This window comes from Pteropus vampyrus, unplaced genomic scaffold (genome assembly GCF_000151845.1).
Source record: "Pteropus vampyrus isolate Shadow unplaced genomic scaffold, Pvam_2.0 Scaffold58, whole genome shotgun sequence".
Classification (NCBI taxonomy): Eukaryota; Metazoa; Chordata; class Mammalia; order Chiroptera; family Pteropodidae; genus Pteropus; species Pteropus vampyrus.
In genome coordinates this window covers 8,717,944-8,742,943 of record NW_011888839.1, presented here as the reverse complement: position 1 = coordinate 8,742,943, position 25,000 = coordinate 8,717,944, and the positions used below count along the sequence as shown (strand labels likewise).

The following is a 25,000-nucleotide window of genomic DNA, read 5'->3' as shown; positions in this document are numbered from 1 at the left end:
GAACCTTCTATTGGTTCATTATTATTGAATCAGTTCATAAAGGAGTATTCAAAGGCTTGATGCTCTCAGGATGCTCCAGGGCATGTTTACAAATGAAATAGCTTTTTAAAAAGTCAACATTTATGAATTTCCCAGCAATATTTAATATACTCATGAATGAAATGGTAACATAAAAAGGTGATTTTCGCGTGTCTGCAAATCTGCCTACAGTAGATTGAAACTTCCAGATTTGCAGGACTTTCTCCTCCCAATTCCATAGTCCATAAGTATACTTTACAGGGATATGATAAGACACTCAAGATCTAGTAAGCTTTGAGTTTTATAATGTTAATAGAGCTTGGAAGTGAATGGCAAATAAGAATGCATATATATGTGCTGATTAAAATCTTCTTTCTCACCAACTAACTTCCTGGCATATAATGGACATTCAATAAAAAAACTGAAGAATGGACAAATCAAAAAACTAAATGAAAAGATTCACAGTTATATCATTTCCCCAGAGCCGTAAAACAAGAAAAGTAATCAACTCAGACAATCATTATTTTAGTTATCTTAAGCTGGATAGCTTAGTTTATACGTATTTTTCCTTACTACTAAGTTAACTGAGTTGAGATTTGAGGGTATTCGTGGACATGAATTCAAGTATTTTTAATGGGGGACTCAAGCCAAGTAAAGAAAGTAACTATACACTAGGTGTTACGCAGAGGCAACTAGGTTTATGTCTGTATCTCTCTTTTCACTCACTCACTCATTCATTCATTCACTCACTCATGTATTCCTTTATTCATGCTTTTTTAACTTGGGATTTAATAAAGCCAAAGGCCTTAAATAACTTGGTTATAATTACTGAATTCACGGGAGTGAAAATGGGCTCATCATAAAGGCTAGTTTATAATTTGCAACGGATTATCTGCCGTGCTTTTATTATTACTTTATTATCACTTTATGGCATGTGAAGTGTGTAGCAAGTTTCTTGTCAACTATAGCAATCTCTCAAATCTATATCAATATTGCACAATATTGTGTTATATAAGAATAGTGAGAATGTGCTGGCTTTGTCATGAATTCAAAAAGATAATTGATTTGAAGATTAGCTCCATCTCCTGGTTGTGCATTGGCATCATACTACTTTTGTATATTTTCTAAATGTCACAGTTTACCAAGCACTTTCACATGTTATCTCATTCAGTCTTCTATAGACCCCATGGTCTAATATCGTCTTTGTTTTACAGATGATAGAACTGAGCCTTAATATGCTGGCGTTTTTCATAAATGTTCAAATACATTAAGTTGCAGGAACAGGTCTTTCGACATCAAATCTTGCCTCTTTTTCATTGTGTCACATTCACTTCCATGGGCATGTACCACTTAGTGGTAGATATTAAGTGCCAGGATTTCCCTGATCACTTCAGCTGACTTCACCCTGATAATACATCCTCATTGCATGCAGTAGCTGGAAAATAATGTGAAATGGTGTGATCCATGTAGGGTCACTCTAGTCCATGTTGCCAGTGGGATACAGCTGTATTCTTTTATTGACCAAATTGGTTTTCTCTCATTTTTCAGTTTTATTTTAACAATATAATTTTAATATTGTGAGGTACGAATAGATGACCACATGTTGTCATCTTTTACATATAGAAAGATATCATCTATAAATATGCAACACTTAACATTTTACTTAGAAGTCTCATGCCTTCAGTCCACTATCAAGTAATACTCTGACGCCATCAATGATTAGATGGATAAGTATTAATTTTTGGCTTAGAAATCATTACCAGACCATTGGAGGGGAAGTATAAAAAGTTATTTCTAATTGTTTCTGTATTCTGCTCAAATATGAGGAGACTAAGAATGGGTCTCATTTATTTTCCCTGCAACATTGTTGGCACATGTGATGTTAGTTGTCTTTGTTGTCCTGTGGGATAGTCTTCCCATCTAAAAAACTTTATATTTTCTAGTTATGGGGATGGCATTCTTAAATAAAGGCAGTCATGAGGTAAAAATTTATGTGACTACTTTACAGAATATTTGCATTTACATATAAAATCTCATTATGGGCTTCTAAACAAATAAATAATATCTTAAAACAGTTGAAATGTGTGTTGCGTTCTTTGACTGGGGTTGTTTTATTTTAAAATAGATAATATCTATTAAGTGGGGTAATATGGTCTGAACAAAGTTGTTCCCATGGAGAAAAGGACTATGATGTTACCTGATTCTATGCCGGTGGGCCTGAGTGCACATGCAATTTTATGAACACACATGCACGCCTGTATTTCTAGTGAGTACGGAATTATGGGCCAGAAATATCACTTTGTTTTCCTGATAAGAGATTTCTAAAAACTGCTATGGAAATTTGCAGCTTGGATGCTAGACGCAATGATTAGTTTTGGTTGCCTCACCCATTTATAGGAATTTTGAAGAATTCAATTTTAAAATACTACTTTTTGGTGGATCCACATGTGACATATATCCTGTAGGCAGAAGAGACTCTCTCATCAATTCATTCGTTATACAGATGAGAAGCCTAGTGACTGCTTCAACGTCAGCCTTGTACTCATGCTGCTCTTTGTATTGACTTTTCAAAGACCAGCTTAAATTGGTGGCCAAGTCTCACAGGTAGAAAGGACATCACAATATACTAACCTCATCTTTTTTTCCATCTTTATTTTCTCTTCATCTTGATATACAGTGTACCTTTAAAAAAATCCGCTGTGTTACAAGACTGAACCCAAAGACAACTCAGGTCACTTTTTATTTGTACTTCTAAATACCTGAAACTTAAATGTGGCAGGCCTCAGGGGAGTTTTCATTGTGATTCCACTAGTCCTAGGTGTTTGTCTCTGTTATGGGAAAGAGACATTCTTGGTTTCAAGGAATCTTGCTTTTGGTGCTCTGCAGTATATATATTTTTTTAACTTAAAAGTTGCAAGAATAAGAATAGTACAAAGAACACCCATATGATTTGCTGATTTCTTAAACAAATTACCTCATTTGCTTTATCATATGTTTTGTCTCTGTCTCTCTCCAGATATGGATGGATGGATAGATAGATGGATGGATATAATATAGATATAGGTATAGATAAAGGTAGATATATCTCTAGATATATGTCTAGGATAGATAGATAGATATCTAGAGGAGGGGAGGGAGTTTTCCTGAGCCATTTGATCGTGTCATATACATCATGTTTTTTTAAACCTCTAAAAAACCTATTACTGTTCCTCTCCATGGAAATCTTTAGTAAAAGGTGATTTATACAATCTGAAAAAATAGAGTTTTATCAGGCACAAATTTAATGCTAAAGGTAATAAAAATAATAGCATTTGCCTATGTTCCAATTTTATGAAGTTTTAAATGAATGTTGAAAGAATATGTGTTATTATCATATCTCCTAAGCTGAAAATTCTTTTTAAAATCTGTCAGGTCTTTTTTTCTGACAGTATGAGCCTAAGGCCTCATCAGATTTGATTCTATCAAAATATATTTCTTAGAGGAAAAAATAGCCTATGTTTTTTATATAAGACTGTAGTTAGCTATAATGGTTTATGTGCAACCTCCTTTGAAAAATGTTTTATAAGCAAAATGTTGACACAGTTTTAATTATAGCACTCAAGTGAGCACCATTATAATTTTTAATATTTCTCCCTGGTAACATTTTCATGTTCTGGTAGAGGAAAATACTCTGATCCTGAGTCCCTAGTTTTGGTGCTTTTGGATTTGATAGGGATGTCTTTTTTGAACAGAAAATTTTTATTCTCAAAGAAGAGAATATGGCTACAAAATGTGGTGCATTTATTAATTAGTATGAATTTTCCTCTCAGTGGCAGTCATTATTCTGGTTTAATATGTCACTATTTGGGCCTTCCAGGACTCACTTTAAAGAGATGAGCGTCTATGCAGCTTACCATGACAATTCTCAGCACCTGCTCACTGCCACTAGGGAGACTTTCCACATTCATCATCCAAAGAAACTGGATGTAATAGTAAAGTAGTATCTTGCTAAAGTTTTATATTTATGTTTATTAGAATTTACAGCATTATAAAATGATATATAAAATAGTATACTTTCATATAATGTATAACTGTCAATGCAGCTTCTTTCGAAGGACATGGATTGGAAGATGGAGAGTGTGCTTGATACTCTGTTTAGAAAGGAAAAATTCTGTGTATGCATTGTCACTCATTCTATTAAAATGTGCGTCTGTGGCTTCCCACTGCGTGTTGCTCAAGAGTTCTTTAATAGGCCCAGCTCTTTGGTAGAGTTTCCGAATGTTAGTTCAGTTTTTGGTAGGTTTTTTCCTGTGCCCCCTTTGTCTGTTTCTCAATTTGTGGACATGTGGAATTTGTGCTGCCATTTTGGGCCCTGCGGGGAGACTGGTACCCTGGCTTATTTCAATGTCAGGACATTTGTGCCTTCAGAGCATGGAATTCTGGGAAATTTTGGGAGTGCTCAGTGTGTCCCTACAGCAAAGCTTCCTGCAACCAAGTTTTAAGTAGAAGAATAATTATAGCTGCCCCTGACCAGGGGGCACAATAAGGCTGTGGGCAAAAATACCAGTCCTTGCCTACTCAGCTCTGGCTGATGAGTTCCGTGGTTAGAATATCCTTTTCCTTGAAAAAGAATACTTATGAACCAAGGCAAAGAAATAGTTATCGCTTTTAGATAATGTTGTAAGGGCTTTATCTTGTGTTAGTGTTGTTTAAAAAGATTTGATCACTCACCTGATGAGAAGGGCATTTCTGTATATACCCTTGAACATTGCAGGGGTTAGGGGTACTGAACCCCATGCAGTCAAAAATTCATGTATAACTTTTGACTGCCTAAAGACTTAACTACAGTCTTCCTTCAGTATCTATGGGGGATTGGTTCCAGGAACCCCTGAGTACACCAACATCCGCGGATGCTCAAGTCCCTTGCTTTAAGTGGTATGTGTACAGTGCATATGGTCAGCCCTCCACATCCATAGATTCCCAACTGTGGATTGAAAATACTGTTTTCAGCCCAAGGTTGGTTGAATCTTTGGCTGCAAAATTACAAATCTGAAGGATCCATGCAGTTCAAACCTATGTTGTTCAAGGGTAAACTGTATTTGCAAGATATAAAGGCACTTTTATGGAATAGTGCATTGATGTATATTCTTGGACTTGGGATGACATCATAATTCATATATTTTCCAGGAAATCTGTAAATGTTAGATTTTTTATTTTTGTCATTGCTTTGGGGTCGAGTTGGGTAGTATACATACATATGAACATATATAAGCAGAATTAGACTTCAAAACAGCTGCATTTTTCTAAGGATCAGAAATTTTAAATTTCAAAACAGCAGTTTCTATCTGGGTTTCTTCAAGCATGAACAGTAAAGGAATTTGAATCACAACTTGAGGACTTGTAATGTTAGGAATGTAACATTTATTCATATAATTGATATATTTCTGAACATATAGTAAATCAAATACTGTACATACGAGTTAATTACATAGTTTAATTGAATTAGAGAAAAATTTGTAGAATTTAGGCTTTTTATTCTTATGTTTAGGATTAAATATATCATGTGTTTTATTCTATAGAATAGCAGTCAGTTGGGATACACTGAGAAAACTAAAGGAAGGGATTAGTTTTTTCCATATATCTTTGAGCTAGGCTTTGTTAACAAGGAATAACCTGGAATTGAAATATACATTTCCATAAAAAGTGAAACAATAATTTAAGACTCAAAGGATGCCCTTTCCTCTAAATACTTGTTTTTTAATTGATACCATTAAATACCTACTTTTTATGAAGAAGTAATCTATAAATGAGGGTCACTAAAAAACATTGTCAACTTATCTTGAAGCAAAGCATGCTTTTTTAAAAACACACTTAAAGAGAATACAGAAATTATATTTGGGTTTAAGTGTATTTGCCTGGATTCTACCTTAAAATAATTCATGATGTAAAACTAATGATGATGTGATATAATAGAAAAACATGTTGTATAATTCCAAAATTAGGGTTCTAGTTCCAGCTTTCCCACTAATTAGCTGCATGACTTAGGGTAAATCAGATAACTTCTGTGCATTTGACACCCATTTATGAAATTGAGAAGCTTGAACCAAATGTACTCTAAAGTTTCTTCTTGCCCTAATGTTTTATTATTTATTTGAGGGCTTAAAAGACTACGATGTTCATTGCATTGCCAAGAATCTCAAATAGAGGTGGCCAGCACCAGTTATCTGAGACAGTAAAACAGGGGCCTTGTATAAGTAAGTCCAGTACATTGCAGGCTGCCATGTGGAGTTTTGAGAGCTTATAAGGGCTTTAAAGGGAAGCCACAAAGATGAGATAATAAAATAGGAAACTGAAGCCTGTGATAGATAAATAAAAATATATAGGGATTGATATTGTTTGTTCATGAAAAATATGAGAACTAGACTAAGAAGAGTTGTAAAGAATTTTCCATGTACTCAACAAATAATAGCCAGGTACTGTACTTTTCAAGGATCTGAGGCTGAGGTGAGTTGACTTTGGAATAAACTGTAGCAAATGCTTCCTAAAAGAAGATGACTTAGATAAGGTCTGGCAGAGTGCCTAGTAGGTCTCCTGTACTTGTTGGAGATAGATGACAGTCCCTGTGTTTCAAATGGTTTAGGAACCATCTTGCCTAATGGCCTTGTTTCCTGAGTACTCTTGGCTGTATCCACCCAAAGTGAATCCTTGATTTCTTTTCCACTCTCGCTTTGCCATCAAAAAAGTGGGAGATAGGACTTTTGGTATATGTTCCATTTTCCTCCCAATTAAAGTATGCTAGAGTTTAGGGTGATGAGGATGTCAGTATGACAGAATAAGTGAAATAGAATCGGATTTCAGCCTTCCCTGGGTTATGCTTTCTCAGTGTAGTGTCATTAAAAGCCACCAGTTCCCAGAATAACCATTTTCAAACAGAAGCACCAAAATACACTACAGAATACACTGTGGTCTTTAGGTTCTGCAATGCCCCTATGATGAATCCGCCTTCTGCTTACTTAAATGGGCTCCGGATTTCTTCCACCACCTTGCCTTTGCTTCAGCATGACAGTGAGTAGTGAGTGCTGTGGTGGGGTTCATTGTGGAGAAGAGATTTTGAGATAACCCGTTTTTTGTCAGTTCTTTCATTATTTGGATAAACAAGAGTTAGCCATAGTTTCAATGGTTTTTCTCTTTTATACTTTCATGAAAGTAAAAACCAAGTACAATAACACATTTACATTTATTTATTTATTTATTTATTTGTTTGTTTGTTTGTTTGTTTGGTTTTATTGTGAAAGCAAAACTGCAGAGTGTTTATATGACTTACTTTATGCTATCAAAATCAAAATAGGCATTATAGATCATTATAGACATTATAGAACAAAAGTCTCAAAATATGCTGTCTTACCTCTAATAAGGTCTTACTCATACCTTACTATTAAGAAATATGCTATCTTACGCATAATGTTAAACTACAAGTGTCTTATATCTTTACTAAAGCATCCTACTTAGATTTTATCTGATTTAAAACTTCTTAAATTTGAAATATATACTTATTCTACTCTAATAAGACAGCAATTTACTGTTTCATAAAGCCTTCCTACTCAGAGTGTGGTCCATGGACCAGCGTCATACACATCATCTGGGAGATTGTTAAAAATGCGGACTCCCAGTCCTCTTCACTTTATCTATTAAATCAGAATCTGCATTTTGACCAGAAGCCTCAAATAATTTGTGTGCATGTTAGGTTTGAGAGGCAATGGATTTAAATCTATAAATAACATTCTATCCAGGCGAGAATGGTTTGAAGTTGGTGGCAGAATAAGTAATTGTAAATTATATTTACCTTTAATCTGAAGAAAAGATAAACCCAAGTATACATGACTCATGTAGTCTGAAAATATTTATAAGTGATAAAGGTGTGAAAGTTATATAAAGTGTGTGAGAAGTTAGAAATATTGGCAAGAAATAAGATAAAAATTATCCCAAGAAAATGCAAACTAAATGTGTGTGCACAAAATATTCTGTAATACATAGTTTTGGGGGAATTTGAACATGGAAAGCATCTTGATACATGTGTATATATCATGTACAGGTGCAAATAGACAGGAAACCAGAACTTAATCAGCGATAGATCACAGTGGTCACTTTTCCACTGCTGGTTTGACTCTTTAGATATTTCTTAAAGGCAGAGAGGCCAGCTGTGGCTTGTATACTTCTCACACAGTGACACTGCTAGAAAGATAAAGATAAGCCAGAGAGTGTCAAGAGATGGGCTACAAGACTGATTATGGTACAGGAAGATCTGATTTATGAGGAAAGAGAAAAATAATTAAATAGGCAACACTATGCTATAAAAGAGGCTATGGACACGCGGATATTTATCTAATGTTTGTCTAGTGCTGTTTCCTATCGTATCCATATGAAAGATACAGAAATATTAGGATGTAAAAAATTTGTTGCAAAGCAATAGCAGCTGGAATCACTTCGTTAAAATAGGAGCAATATCAAAGATTAAGCTTCAGAAAATTTACCTGGTACATGAAAAATGACCTTGAGTGGGATGACTTTATCCCTGATAACTTTTGAAAGCTCTGTGGGCAAAGAATGGAAAATCATTTATTAAGTTGTTGAATTATCTTACCAGGGAAGTACTTGGAACCTCATCCCTTGAAATTTCTAAAATTAGGGTGGAGAAAAATCAGGATGTTGCCTTTGAGAACTCTCACCACTTTGGCAGAGACCTGGTAATTGATGATTGATGTTTTTCTTCTGCAATATCTTTGATTATTACTAATGTTACCATATACAGATTTTTAAAATCAGGTTGTATCTTAATTAAATTAAAATGCCAGTTCCTAGAAACACAGCTGGAGTGTCACTCATCTGCCCTCCACGATGTCTGCCTTGGCATTAGTAGGCTATTCTGCACCCAGTGACATTCTTTTGTCATTTCTGTAAACTATGTAATTCATTAAAAGATACAATTCAGTGCATATTGGAAGTGAATTCACTTCCTACTTTCTCTTTGTTCAGAAGCTAAAAAGATAAGCCCAAAATATGCATCGCCTACTGGAGCCATTTGTCAAATGGACACAGAAACTCTGAAGATCTGAAATCATCTAGCGCTTCGAGTGTTTAGTGATCTTTTTCACCAGATGAAAACCCAGCTCATGATTCGAGAGCACTACATTTCCTTCTCACTCCCTCTGTAGACTTTTCCTCAGTGATACGCATCAGCTGAAAAAGAAAGCCTAGGACCCCAATTCCATTAGTTAGAAAGCAAGGAAAGCATGACAAAATGATTCAGTATTCTAATTCATTGTTTGACTTTTTCATGCTAATTCCTTCAGATCCACATTAATATTATCTAGGACAGGGGTCCCCAACCCTCCGGGTCATGGACTGATAACTGTCCGTGTCCTGTTAGGAACCCAGCTGCACAGCAGAAGGTGAGTGGCAGGAGAGCGAGTAAAGCTTAATCTATATTTGTAGCCGCTTCCCAGTGCCAGCATCACCACCTCGGCTCCACAAATCATCAGACATTAGATTCTCATAGGAACACCGGTCCCTGGTACCAAAAAAGGTTGGGGACTACTGGTCAGGAGATCGAGTTTTATAAAGTGCTGCTAAGAATAGTGTTTTAAATATGTCGACCAGAGATAATAGATAAACTTCTTTATGCTGGTGTGTGGGCAGGTTTGCCAAACTTAAATGTGAAGTCAAATTAATTAAATTACTTCAGGTGCTCTATAATGTGACTTAGTTTTTTGTTGATGGTATTTTTCTAAACTATTTAGTTTGTTATTGATGACTTAATGTACCTGCTTTAGTTTTAAGGGATTCTATTTTTAACCAAAAGTTCTTACTCCTTTCCTTTTTGAAAGAGATCTAGACCTAAACAAAAAGGTTAGGATTACATTCTGCTATTGCGTTCATAATAACAAAGATAGTCTCCTCTATATACTGTTTCTGTGAAAATGGTTCTAACAAATTACTGGTATCTTATATAAGCAAACAACAACTGTCTTGAAGATGAGAAGTAATTAAGAAAAAAAGTTAAATCAATAGATTGCAATCTTTCTTTTTCTTCTCTTGCTTCCTCACTGATGCATCTACTGAAGGGGCAGGGGGAAAAAGTCCTTTTTCTTTCTGAATCATTCTACTAGTGTAATATTGATTTTCTCTCAAGTATACCCTGTGGTCTCAGATGATATCATATTTTCTTACATTACTTGTATTGATACAGCGCCTTGTCTCATGGGTGACATATATTGTGTGAGCTGTGATGACACTGCTCACCATTGCCATTTCCTGAGGATGGGATGTGCCAAGACTCTCATGCATGAAACGTAAAGGGACAGGCTGTTTTCTTCTTTGAAAATGATTATTGTTCACTTCAAGTGATACCTTAAGTCCCCGTCACTGTTGCTTAACATTGTTCTTAACTCCTACAAAGTTTTGAGTTCTTCTGTGATTTTTTTATTTTTTGGCTAATATAGAAAATATTAAAAATCCTCAACTGGGTATCAGAAGATTCCAGTGTTACATGGTTTTTTAAGAAAACAATGTATTATGAAGTGCCTGGAAGAATACATGGTGACCTGCCTAATGCCATTGCTGTGGCTCTCTTTCTTACCTTTGTTCTCTTCTCATCTACCTCCCTCTGTTTCAGCTAGCCGTGAGGTGGTTGGAACACAACTGCCATTACCAGTACATGGATGAGCTCTTGCAGTATATCCGCTTTGGCCTGATGGATGTGGATACTCTACATACTGTTGCCTTGTCCCACCCCCTCGTCCAGGCAAGCGAGACCGCAACAGCTCTGGTCAATGAGGCCCTGGAATACCACCAGAGCATCTATGCACAGCCCGTGTGGCAGACTTGCAGGACCAAACCAAGGTTCCAGTCAGACACTCTGTATATCATTGGTGGGAAAAAACGTGAAGTCTGTAAAGTCAAAGAACTTCGGTACTTCAATCCCGTTGATCAAGAGAATGCTCTCATAGCTGCCATTGCCAACTGGAGTGAGCTGGCCCCCATGCCTGTGGGAAGGAGCCACCACTGTGTGGCAGTCATGGGGGACTTCCTGTTTGTAGCAGGAGGGGAAGTTGAGCATGCCAGTGGCCGGACGTGTGCCGTGAGGACTGCCTGTCGCTATGACCCCCGCAGTAATTCCTGGGCAGAGATAGCACCCATGAAAAACTGCCGGGAGCATTTTGTGCTGGGCGCCATGGATGAATACCTCTATGCAGTTGGGGGCAGAAATGAACTGCGCCAGGTTCTGCCCACAGTTGAGCGATATTGCCCCAAGAAGAACAAATGGACTTTCGTGCAGTCCTTTGACCGATCCCTTTCATGTCACGCTGGATATGTGGCGGATGGTCTTCTTTGGATATCAGGTAGAACATGCCTCATATACTGGATTTATTTAAAAACACTTCCATTGTGGCATAAATTTAAAAGTCAAGCTTTGTTAGTGTCATGAAATGAATGAGCCAAGGGTGCCATTTACCTAATTAACATTTATTTGTTGAGCACCTACTCTATACAGAGCAATGTAATAGACTTCTGTGACTTCCCGACAGATTAGTGGAGTAAAAATTCAAGATGGAAATTAATGGCTCATCACACCTTTTTCTACCAAACCTTTTGTTGTTTAGATTGTCTGTTTTTGATATTCATGGATTATATATATTGTGTGCCTTGTAGATATCCAGGTCCTTTGCTTTTACTTTCACTCTGGGCTGTCTGACTAGGAGCCTTTCATCAAAGACAGGGCAGGAGAAATAAAAGCCCAGTAAACTCATTTGAATGAGTATAGCAATGGGTATATATCCAGGTAAGAGCATCGCTATGTATTGAAGGAAAGGATTTAAATTATTGGCTAAAATAACATTTTGTATTAACTGTGTAGTTACTCATGCCATCCTAATCTTTCATTCCTATTTACTCTCCCATTCTTCCTGATTATTTGAGGGATACTATTATTTTAGTTTCTTCTTTTCTTTTACTTTTTAAAAAATCTTTTGATTATGAGAAAAGTAGAGAGACTAGTATAATGGACTCCATGTACTCATAACCCTAGCTTCAGCAATTATTCACTCATTGCCAGTCTTATTTCATCCACACCCACATACACCTTCAAACCCCTCACAGTTGCTTTTTCACTTGTACAGGAGTCTGTGAGGCATATGTATCAAGATCACATTATTATTAGCCTGTGTTTCCAGTTCCATTATTGAAAAGACATAAAAAGTTTCCCTTTGAAAGGTTTACCTATCAGGGAAGAAAGTTGCATCTTCTCTTTAGTTGGCAGATAATAATTTTGTAACCCAAACGGAACTTATTGAATTTCCATGTCAAAGACAAAGAGGAAAATCAAATAAATACAGTAAGTTCTCACATAATGTTGATAGGTGTTGCAACTTTAAGTGAAACGATGTATAACGAAACCAGCTTTTCTATCGGCTAATTTACATAAACAAGAGTTAAGTTCCTGTGGCATCTCATCAATGTTATAACAAAACGACCTTAAACAAAACAACATTATTTGAGGACCTGCTATACTTTGAGTAACTTTGAGATGTTTGTACTTGGAAGAAATCATCATTTTTAAGTTCACCTGTGAAAACTTCTTCGTTATTTAACATCTGCGCTGACAAAATTGTCTCTTACATTTAAACTAAATCCATTTGGACTCTGCCCATTTTTTTCCTTCTGTTATCCTCAATAACCAGGGAGACAGCCTAGATAGTGCCTCAGTTATTGGTAATTTCATCGAAAAAACTTAGGTCAGGGCTTAAGTGTTTGGCAATTATGAATGAAGCTAAGATTTGGACTAAGGAAGAGGATAATGAGGTGGACCCAACAATTACTGGTCCTATGTGCTGAATAAACAATAGATATGAGTGTATATGTTAGTATATGTAGATATATTTAAATAAAAGCCTCATTTGTCTGGTGACTTATTCCCTTTTTTTAAAATATATGTTTCAGTAGTTAAGAAAAAAACACCAGGACTATCTCCCATTAGTTTGCTGAAGAAACTTCAAATTTAGCTAAAATACACCTTTGCTAATAGAAGGAACAGCCCTGTATTTGACTTAGATAAAACAATGTGTGATCTCAGTGTAATTTATATTTTCTTCTAATTTTCATTCCTTCCATTGACTCATTTAATTTTCATCTGTTAATGGTACTGCATTCCTACATTAACAAGTTTCTAAATTATTTACAGATTTCTCATAAATATTTTCATAAGTATTTCTTAATTTTTTTGGCTATAAAACTAGCTTTTTAAAAAACACTGGAGTTTCCTTACCTAATCTTAAAGATATGCCTACTTAATACCTGCTTTAGTGAGGCCTTAAGAAAGCACAGAAACTTATCTTAGACAAGCTAGATCTATCATCCTGGTATCAAGCTGACTTCTCTTTCAATATGGGTCTGTATATTGCCTTTTCCATTTTATTAAATGTATCAACTTATTACAGATCTTATTGCTATATCACTTTGTTTTTCTCCTACTGTGAAAGGAAATACATTTTCTTTGTTCCTTTTTTGCACCAATACATGCTGCCTGTGTTAACCATACTTAATGAAAACAATCACAATTTTCTCAGGTTTGTTTCTCCCTACTGTGTACTTGAGATGAAAAACTCACTTTCCTGTGTACAGTACAATACCTTTAATTGGGAAGAAGAGGAAATCACCAGTGACATTTCTAATACCTTCAGTCGTCTGCCTCTTTCCTCAGGACCAGATTATAATAAATCAATTGTGAATCTAACCATGGATAGGGAGGGGCGACTAGATTTGCTAATGGGCCCCTTGAAAAAAAAAGACAGGTTTGTTTCACCCTATCGCTGGTTCCGAAGTGCTACCCTGATTTATTGGAGCAGACGAAAATGTTTGAGGCTATTCTTTATCCTTTACCAGATAATCAAGTATTTCCAATTTAATTGTTGGAGGTTGGGTTATTGGCACACTTCTGGTGTTTTGCAAGCTTTGCCTCAGGTGAAGGTAGTAAGGATTATAGAATGTGGATCTTAGTACCTTAATTTTGTTCTGTAGAACACAAAATGAATGCTTCTTTAGAGACTCATAATTTCTAGCATGCTCACTTCCTCCACACACCCCCTTCCCTTTCTCTGTCCATTTTGGGGTCAGGACACCTTGAAACCTGTCCATGGTTTTTAAAGTGAGACAAGCAGAAATGAATTCAGAAAATCAGGCTGTATGAATATACCTGTTAGCATTTAAGATGTTAGAGACAGTCAGATTTTACAGGCTCTTGTAGCATTTGACATTGTGACTCAATTCACAAATGCTCCACATCATTTCTGCTTGAAATTCACAATACTGAAGTAAAATAAACATTAAATATCCTTCAATTGCACTTTGAAAGGTTTGCTCTCCATTGTAAGATAATGTTTGTGAAGTACTTAAAAGATCCTTTTTTTGTGAGTGAAAATTCCAAGCTCATCTTGCAGAACAACTTCCTTTTCATTTTTGTCAAATGGCAGCAGGACAGTGAGAAGGTAACCACAAAATTAGTGCTTTAAAACTTTAAAAGTAAGACAAATGTTACTGCATTTACTCAAAAGCAGTATTTAGTGCTTTCTTATTCTTTTGGTGAATGCTACATCCTTGTTAAGTCTAGTGATGGTTCATAGATAAATAAGATTAATTCAGCAAATATCCTTCCTGCCCTCTAGGAGCTGACAATCAAAGAGTTGTGCAGATATTTCATTAATGAAAGAACATTTGTTAAAGCTTTCTTAACTCCCTAGAAAATATGTTTCACCTTGATTAAATTTAGATGAAGCTTGCATTGCCCCATTTGAAATAACTTTAATTTATTCAAACCTACTAAAGGGACTTTTGCTTTTCTAGAATTCATTAAAATTAGAACAATGTAAAATTTCATTAACATTTTAAAACTACTAGAGCTTTAGATTTGCTCTACCTGTGCAAAAAAATTATATCTAAAAAATCATATATAAGATATTGGGAATTAACAGGTGTCATGGCAGAGGCTGGATTGTGGTTCACTGAGGTCACAGATTACCGTCACACACGTGAAACTTGCTCCACTTTTTACCAACCAGGAGATGCTGTGCAGGGTTTCCATCCTCATTAAGTCTTGTTCTGGGTTAGTGCTAGAACAACAGAGTAAGACATAGGTCTTATGCTGGGGCTCTTAATATAATAGAAGGAGCAGACTTTAAAGCAGATGATTATATAACATACACTACATGTGATAATAGAAGTATATCCAAGATACAGAAGTAGTGCAAAGCAGGGAGTAATTTGTGCAAGGGGCATGAGAGGTTTCACAAGTCTGTAGCACCTTCAGCCTAATTTGGCCTCAAGTCTATTGGCTACCTCCCACTCACCCATTAACCCTCCCTGTCCTCGGGCCTTGGCTTCATGGTCCAACTATTTCAATGATTCTCTTGCCCTCTGGCAAGCACACAATGTCAGACAAACCCAGTGGTCCACTTGTGTCTGTGCAGCTGAGCCCTGTGGGAGGCCAGAGGACAGGAGGGCTGGTATGGGTACATACTCAGCTCCCCAAGACTGCTCTATACCCTACAGTGTTACCCACTGTCCTTCACTGACTATAACTTCCTCACTTTCCTCAAAATGCCCTCCCCTCAGACTTAGAGAGAGGACTTTGCCTTCTCTTTCTCACAGCAAATCTGCTGAGATACAGTGAGGCCATGGAGAATGTGAGAAGACTGATGGGCGAGAGGTTGTCTGGAAGGAACCAAGGGCAGAAGGTTGGGAAACATTGGCAAGGAAGGTGCAGAGGGAGCAGAAGGAACCTCCTCAGGTTCCTGCCCCTCACCTGTGAGCTCACCTATGTCCACATCCGGCATTGTCTCCTACCCTCGAGGCTTAGAGCTTGAGAGGTCCCTCCTCCTACCCAAGACTGAACCCCTCCCAATGCCCCGGGGGAACTCACGAAAGAGATCGAGAATGTGGGATGGGCATGGTCAGAGGAGGAGGGGTGATATAGAAACAAAGCCACAGCAGAAGGGCACGGGGTGAGGTATCCAAAATATTTCCTCTGCATTTTTCAATCAGGAACTCCTTGGTAATTTCAGAGAAAGCAGTTTCGGGGGAGTGGAAGAAGGTGGAAGCTAGGATGCAGTGAGTGGTTGAAGGTGTGACTGGAAAGTGAGAAAGTGCAAACTGCAGGTTTGCAAGAGGTTGGGATATGATGTAACCTTCACTCCCTGAATCTGAGCTTACCAGACAACTTTCCAACCATGATGCTCCTGCCTGCAGGGAGAGAATGTGCTGTTTCTAGGTACACAAATATTTCAGGTCCATGTGACAACATGGTTTTTTTCATTATAAATTAATAAATAGCATTTTGGCTTTAGGAAAAAAAAAAGAGTAGGAAGGAAAAAGAAGTTTCTAGATGAATCTAGAAAAAGAAGGTAGAATAAAAAGGCTCAAAGGAAGGGACTTTTTTTTTTAAAGATAGGAATACATTAAGAAAATATGTAGATAAGGGAAAGGAGAAAGTGAAGTGGAAGGTAAAGGGAATAGGGGCATCCTTTGATTGGTAAATGCTGAGAGCACCTCCCAGGTGCCAGAAATGGTGATAAATCGGGGGGGGGGGGGGGGATACAGTATTGACAATAGACATGGGGGCACAAACAGGCAGGAGGACGTTGGGAGGGGTTCAGTCTCGGAGCTTTAAGCCTGGAGGGCAGGAGACAATGTCAGATGTGGACCTAAGTAAGCTCACAGGTGAGGGGTAGGAGCCTGAGGAGTTTCCTTCTGGACGGAATCAGGTGAGAGACAGGGTTGCCTGTCAAGATCCTACAGTGCCAGGACGAGGGAGAGGGCCTGAGGAAAGTGACCTTGGAAAAGCCTCTGAGAAAAAACAGAGGGAACTGACATGTTAAAAAAAAATTGTCAGAGCCCATACTAAAGTTGAAAAGCACAAATTGTGTCAACTGAGTTTGCAAATTTGCGTCCTGTTTTTTTTGGTGGTGTTCAGCAGATAACTGGAGGAGGCAAATCCTGGGATTCACTCATGATGGAAGGTTTTTAGGCTGGGAATAGTCCAATGGAACCTCCTGGAAGGAGTCCAGCATGCTGGGATCCAGTTAGGTGAGTGTCAAAGGCTTAAGGTCTGGTGGAGGGAGAATCAAATGTGGTGCAGGAGTGAGTACATAAGAGAAAGTCTGTTTGTTGTCCCTGATGAAGCCATGTGTTGAAGCCACCTGCCCGGTAGAGAGGTTTGCAGCTTAATCACTTGGCATGTCCGCTTAAAAGTTCCTACTGAACTGAAATGTCCGCTAAGAATAAAATCTTATTTGTTGTTTTATTGTAGCAACCAGCTGCCCTAGCATCATTACTTTCTCCTCTTTTGCTTGTGCCCCAGCCTTTACTATTCCGCATCTGAAAGTGATTAAAACAAAACCACTACAGTATTGAACTGAGATGGGGGCCAAACAGAAATGAACCAGTTGACAATGCTAAGTGAGCTAAATGGTTTAAGTGAGCTAAATGGTTTGAAGAAAGCAATCAGATCACCTACATTCTCCATAATAATTAGCAAAGCTTTCATCCTAACTGGCTTCCCTTTATTCTGGAGAAGCAGCACTTTGTTTGCCCTCACACTGCTGCTCCCGGAATGAGGCTTAGAGAGGTAAAATGATTTTCCCTGATCACACAGCGGTATTTGACAAAGTGAGAATTTGACCTCTGTGTCTCTGGTTTTTGAAAATCATGCTTTCTCCATGACACCACTCAAATCAGTTGTTTATCACTATAACAAAGATCTTCAAAAACATGCTTAGATTTTAAAGAGCACTTCCAAGTGGCATGGCCGAAAGTAAACGATACACAGGAGAATAATTATACCTGGGGATTTGTTTAGGATCAACAACCGTTTGGTTACCTTTTATTGTTTAACCGACCATCTTTCTCAGGACACAGAGCTGAGCCATAGATGTCTTCCTTTATGTGGTTCTGTAATTCAGTTTCTAAAACATAAAGGTAATATAAAGTTAAAAATGTTAGTGATAATATGGAGCTACTCTAAAATGTGTTGGTTTAGATTAGAACATTGCTTTCTGCAAGGATTACATATAGTAGTCAATGGCTTTTAGAATGGTTAATTTAGGGAGTTTTTAAAAAGTCCACCCTATTGACTCCAGAATTCCTCTCATGAAGAGAACAGCCTTTCTCTTTTTACACAACCTGCTTGTGTCTGTCTAAATGAATTTAGAAAAAGAAGGTAGAATAAAAAGTGAGCTGAATTATTCTACCTACGAATATGGGAAATATGTCATTTCTTTATTCCCAAGAGGAGAGAAGAAAGTTAAAGCTACAGTATGGAAGTGGAGAATAGCCGAAGACTGTGGTTAATGGCGGGAGGGAGAAAAAAGATCCAACAAGAACACAACAAAGCCAGGTATTCTAGGGACAAGCAGAAGAGACCTTGAGAGCTTCACCCTGCTGGGAACAGACAGAAATCAGAGGCAGGATTTCAGCTCTCTACAGAATGAGGAACAGAAGAAGGAATTTTATTGAGATTTTAAAGGGCACCAGACATCTGCGTTGTGGTAGATTTTACCCTTGTTTATTGTTTCACTTATTTAAAATAGCACATGGTGCATACTTTACATATTTTGGGTAACAAGTTTATGTGTATTCACTCTAGGTAACATAAATACAATTTATATTTTCAAGTGTATCAGCCCTTTCTTTATAGATATTATTTGTAATTCTGAGACTGCTGATTTTGAGTATATTAATTACCCATCCGTTTGTGTGGTTTCCTCAAGTGTGACAGAAATAATATGGATGCTAGTTTTAATTTAATGCATGGATTAAGTGTGCTTCTATTAAAGATGCTTATTTAGCAGAAAGATTCTTGACTTTAATTGTTTATGTAGCATTATAAACATTCCCAAAATATGGACAGTCTAATGTGTAAAATAGATAATAAAAGTTTAGTTTTGCATTTATTACAAATATACCCATGGTGTCTCTTTTATCAAGGACTGATAACGACTTTGGCTCTATTTAAAAAGATGACTAACATGAACTCACACTAAATACTTGGTCATTCCTTTGATAATTAGACTGTAAGTGTGAAGTTTTAGTCTTTTGAGAATTGGAGCAAGTTTATGGAGGAGATGCTTAAACTATTAAAGAAGCAAAAAGCCTTTGATACCCTTATATGTCATCTAGTAATTCTGGTTATTAAGGAAAAAAAGAGCTATAAGAAATATATTTCAGACTACAGAATTCATTCATTTATTCAGTATTCCATATTTCATTATTTTTTTCAAAATTTCATGTATACTCATTTGTACACTTTGTGGAAATGGTAAGAAATTTCCATAAACAAACCAGTACAGTACTGTCGTAAACTTCCTTTTGTGGATTGCCTCCGTACCATGCACTGTAGCTCATCTAAAAACCTATGAGAGATCATCATCTCCATTTTGATGGTGAGGAAACTGACACTGGCTGTGTTAAGTGCTTCCCCCAAAGATAGAGTCATAAAAGAGCCTGTTGATGCCACAGCCTGTCCCCAAACTCTCTCCCTCGACTAGTGTGAAGCTGGGCACTTGGGCTTCCGAGAGAGTTGCAGAGATCTTGAAATGGTTTTCCACAATCCTGAACTGGCCGGCAGAATTCCAGCCTGGAGTACCTTCTCTAAGAGTATGGACATAGTCAGGTCTTTGCATCTTGCTCATCCTAGTAAGGGTACTAGCGCTGCATTAGGTACCACAGGTTTCTACTAAAGAGTATAGTGTAGGACTCTATCAACAGAGGTATTTGTCTTTGAAAAAAAATTAGCGCTACCTACCCCGACCAATGTATACTGAAAGCTGTTTTTCTAAACACACTATTTTATAGACGCTATCAGCATTGACCAGTTGTTGCTCTCAAACACAGCGAGTTTGGGAGTTGGTGAATTCTCCATAGTAGAGACGAAGGTTGCTTGTTTGGCAGTCACCTGTCATCTTCTCTCCAGTATGTAGTCATCCATTTGTCACATTTTGTGAGGAGCTGAACAGGGAAGCTTAAGAAAAATGCTTTAGTCTTGTTTTGATGATAGAAAGCATTGCTCACTGCTGGTAGCATGGTGGTAACTTTTCATTCCTTCTGGCAGTTTTTAAAGACTTATTTGACTTTGGGAGAACCTGCAGTATATCTTTAAACCACAGTGCAAAAGTATAAGACAGGGTTGTTCATTTTCAATTTTGGCTGAAAAGGCTTAACTTTGACAGTGGCACTTCAAAGTTAGGGAAAACTTGGCTTTAAAAATGGATGCTGATACAAGATGGCATATTTAATGACAGATGTATCTATAGAAAGCTGTTAAGATGCAGATTATCCCCCCTGGGGTGGGGGAGGGAGATCAAAACTGCCAATCTATAAAATATACTCGATGGCATGGAATCTATCTTTGCAAGTGCTTTGATTGCAGGGGACAGTATAGCAGCATGTGGCATCATAACCCAGAGCAGACAAATCAGCTTGATGACTTTCAAAGTCAGGAATACTGCTGCAGGCAAGGGTACTCCAGTCTAGGAGAAATTAAAACATATAGAGACTGTTATTAATTTCATATCTATTTTTGTATAGTCAAATCTGTATGCAAATCCTTAGCATCTCATTTCAGGAGATTAATCTAAAAGTGAAGTGTTATGTGAAGGGAATGTAATGATAAAGCTCTGCAAATGAGTAACACTGCTAAAGAAATGTGGACTGAGAACTTGGATGCTTCTTTAAAAATTTATATTTTGTACCGAGAAGAAATGGTTTTTATTTATATGCTTATTTGTAAATCATTTTGAAGGGAACGCAGTTTCTAAGGTTTTCCCTTGCAATCCTGACGTGGTAAAAGTTACAGCACTACGTTTTTTAGGCACCTCCTGTGGTTTAACATTCTAGAAGTAAGCAACCAAATAACTAACTAGAACTTTTATTTTTACTCCCAACTAGTAACCCAGTATCTCTTTTCTAAACATTGTCATGTGAGTGAAAATTTGTATGTAAGGGCAAGGAATCTAATTACTGAGTGCAGATTAAGAAAAAAACCGTATTATAAATGTATCTGATGCCTCAGTGGAAGACTATAAATAATAATTCTGAAATGCATAAAGATAAATAGTGTACCCTGCTTGGGAGAGAGGAGGTAATAGCTATATTCTTATCTATTGGTTGTGCATTTAATCTATAATGGGCAGAATCTGATACATATAGTTGTGTAAATATCTTCAAAGAGTGTCATAAACAGATAGTTTACTGCAGTCGATATTAATTCTGTCCCATATTTCTAAAACAAGTAGATAAACCATCAAAGTTTTGAAATAATGGGTAAGAGATTTGCCTTCTGTTCCCTCTCATTTGGAGAAATGATTATAGGTGAGTTGGACATTAATCTGGTGGTTATGGCCCAGCTCAAAACTTGGCAATTATTTTAACACTGAAAACTTGTAAGGTCTCAATAGATTTGATCATTCTTGCGTAGTTATGCTGAGAAAGAATTATTGGACATTTAATTTTTAATCACATAAGAAAAGGAAGGTTGAGAGGAAAAAGCAAACATACCTCTGTATTTATTTTGATATGCATTTTGACTCTATGTAGGCATTTCACACTCAGCTTTCTTAAGTGTTTTTCTTTTCTTTTGATTTCATTTTTAAAATGACACATTCAAATGAGAAATAGCAGAGAAGACTTTCTCTGAGGGTAGGAAGCTAATTTCTTTCTGTTCTTTGGATTTCCCCCACAGATAAAGCTTTCATTGAGCTTAAAAAATGGTTGCAAGCTTCAGAGAATTAAAAAAAAAAAAAAAAAGAAAAAGAAAAGAAAAGCCCTCTAGTTAATAATAACCATGGTCAATTATATGAAAAATATAATCTTCTTATTGGATTTGAATGAGAGAGTAATGATTGGCCTGGACAGGTTCCCTCCCCTTTATGTATCCATTAGTATTGATTAATTATTCCAGTTCAGTTAAAGATTATGCACTAACCCTCTGGATTCTGGTCGACTTGACTCCTGGCCATGGAGTTGATGGTGGTGACCTATTCAAAGTATTTGAACTGTCAAAGCAAGACTTATATTGGACAAAGTAAAACAGACAACGAAGACTTTATTCAAGAACATTGCACTGTTTGAGAGAGTCCAAAATGCAGTCTGAAATCAACTCCTTTGAAAAACAAGAGGCAGGAGGGGATTTAAGCACTGGGGTGAGCTGGTGGGAAAGTGCTAATGGACTTTTGGAGGAAGGTTGCTCAATGTGATGTGTTGAGCACATTCGGTTATCGCTGAGTTTGTAAATGTTTTTCTCTGTGATTAGGCAATATGTGTTTGCTGACTGGCACTCATCAGAATTAGGCTCCTACCTAAACGCAGAAAATGGGAGAAAGGGGCATTATTTTCCTTGGTGATTACATTTCAATGGGATAGCTCCCAGGACTTTGAGGAAAATATTCCTGGTTTGTAAAATTGCAAGCAGCTTCTTAAATTATTTATATCTCAAAGAGGCAGAGAAAGAATTTATAATGAAAAGTTTTCTATAGTAAATGCTCTAAGAAAATAGAGGCCAGGGGCCTAGAGACAGGAAGAAGCCTATCTAAAGTTTAGTCAAGATGAGGGGTATGTTAAGACTATCTTGGCCAGCATTGTAACAGTACTCATTTTTTAAATTTAAAAAATTTCAATAGAAAATTTTTAGTATGGCCCAATTTTAGATCTATTGCAAAATTAGCTGCTTCTTTATGATACTTATTAAAATAAGAATGTTGTTCATTTTATACCAGTTTCTAGTCCTCTGTATAAGGCAGTATTTCTAAAGATAGAATTTTTGGGGAGTAGGGGGTCTCATATTTCTGTTATTACCTAACATTTGATAACTCAGTATTATCTTTTCACTATGCTGTTTTATGTTGGTTTTTTTTTTTTTAAGTTTTCCATTTAATGGTAAAAATTAAAGTAGAATCAATAATACCTGGGTTTTACAGGACTCCTTGTACACCACAAACATGAAAAGAAGTATGAAGACAAATAGGAAAAACTTAGCTAAAAGCAGAAGGTCTCAAGTCTTTTAGATCTAAGCAGTTGTCAAGAGGGTTTCAAAAAACTTGTAGAGAGCAGTACCTGCACTGCAGTGCTCTAGAACTGTGTGTCCAGCTTGGTAGCCACTAGCCATCTGGGGCTAACTGAGTGAAATGTGGCTGAACTGGTTTGAGATGGGCTGTGCCAAACACACACTTGATTTTGAAGACTTATAAGAAAATATATTTAAAAATTCTAATTTTTTACATTAGTTTCATGTTGAAATGATAATACTTTGGCTATATATGAAGTTTAATTCTACTGATTTTACCATCTTTTTACTTTTTAATGTGGCTACTAGAAAATTTTAAATTGCATATGTGACTCGCATTTGTGACTCTTGTTATATCCTATTGGACAGCAGTGGCTGTCGATCTCTTTAGATAAGTAATGTCTTTTCTTAGATATAGTTCTTCCAAAGAGATATCAAGATATTACTGTGCTAGTATACAGAAGGTTAGAGCTATAAAATTGCCAATTTAGCTAAAGACAAGTGTTTTCCATATAACTATGTTCCTGGCATAAATTGCAGAGATTTGTCTGTGTGCTGTATTCACTCCCACTCCCTCCACGTACTTTCTCCTCTCATTCTGGCCATGCAGAGCAGCTTGCCAGAATTGGGGACCTCTAGGTAATTTCAGCATACTTGTTGCTTGCTCTCAACTGGATTGCTTCTGAAATGTTCTCAAAAATGAAACTACTTCAACAATAAACTTCTTAATTAATGTTGTGGGTTCACCATAAGGGTATACAAACAGATCCTCAGCAGTAGCTAATTTTCCTTTAATTGTATCTCATTCTTATGTTGGAATATTCTATTTCTTATTCATAAAAACTCTAACACATGTTAATCCATTACAGGTGGAGTAACTAACACGGCACAGTATCAGAACAGACTAATGGTATATGAACCTAACCAGGTAAGAATCACATAAGAAAAGCTAATTACCTTAATTAACATGAATTTTAAAAGAGTCGACAGTAATAGTTGGAATGCCAAGTCTACACATACACATGCATCTTAAACTTATATGGAGAAAAAGAAGCATCTGGATAAACTGCTCTTTGGTTGCCTTTTTTTCTCATAAAATTTCAGCTCCTTTAGTTTTATGTTATACAAAATCCTTAATTCTTTCAGAGCTTTGCCTAATATAGAGAAAAAGGGAAGATATGTTGATAAGTTAAATGCCTTCTATTTCCATTATCTCGAGTGGCTGTTCATATTCAGAGGCATCCAAAGAAAGGATATTTATTTATTAAATTTATTGGGGTTGACATTGGTTAATAAAATTATATAGGCTTCAAGTGTACAGTTCTATAATACATAATCTGTATATTGCTTTGTGTTCACCACCCAAAGTCAAACGTCCTCCCATCACCGTATATTTGACCCCTTTTCACCTTTTCTACCTCTTCCCCTCCTCCCTTTCCTTCCAGTAACCACTATACTGTTTTCTGTGTCTATGAGTTTTTGTTTTGTTCATTTGTTGCTTTCAGTTTTATATCTACATATGAGTGAAATCAAACAGTTCTCAACTTTTTCTGTCTGACTTATTTCACTTAGTGTAATAATCCTAAAATCCATTCATGTCGCAAATGGGACACCTGTTAGAATGGCTGTTATCAACAGGACAAGTAATAACAAGTGTTAGAGAGGTTGTCAGGGAGGAAAAAGGAATTCTCACACACTGCTGGTGGGAATGTAAATTGGTGCAGCCACTATGGGAAACAGTATGGAGGTTCCTTGAAAACTTAAGAACAGAATTACTCTATGGCCTAGCAATCCCTCTTCTGGGTATCTACCCCCCAAATTTGAAAACATTTACCTGTAAAGATATATGTACCCCTATGTTCATTGCAGCATTATTCACGGTGGCCAAGCCATAGAAAC

General features: G+C 36.8%; 1 protein-coding gene across 3 annotated transcripts in view; it reads left to right on the top strand.

Annotated features, from left to right (window-relative positions):
• Nucleotides 1-25,000, top strand: part of KLHL32 (kelch like family member 32) — a 175,320-nt gene that overhangs the window by 129,092 nt on the left and 21,228 nt on the right. The window contains exons 7-8 of one of the 3 annotated variants that reach the window (XM_011360747.2): nucleotides 10,670-11,396; nucleotides 23,971-24,029. In XM_011360747.2, coding sequence (XP_011359049.1) covers nucleotides 10,670-11,396; nucleotides 23,971-24,029 — 786 coding nt within the window. The remainder of the gene's footprint in view (nucleotides 1-10,669; nucleotides 11,397-23,970; nucleotides 24,030-25,000) is intronic. The other 2 variants (XM_023530954.1, XM_023530955.1) reach the window with 2 other exon arrangements.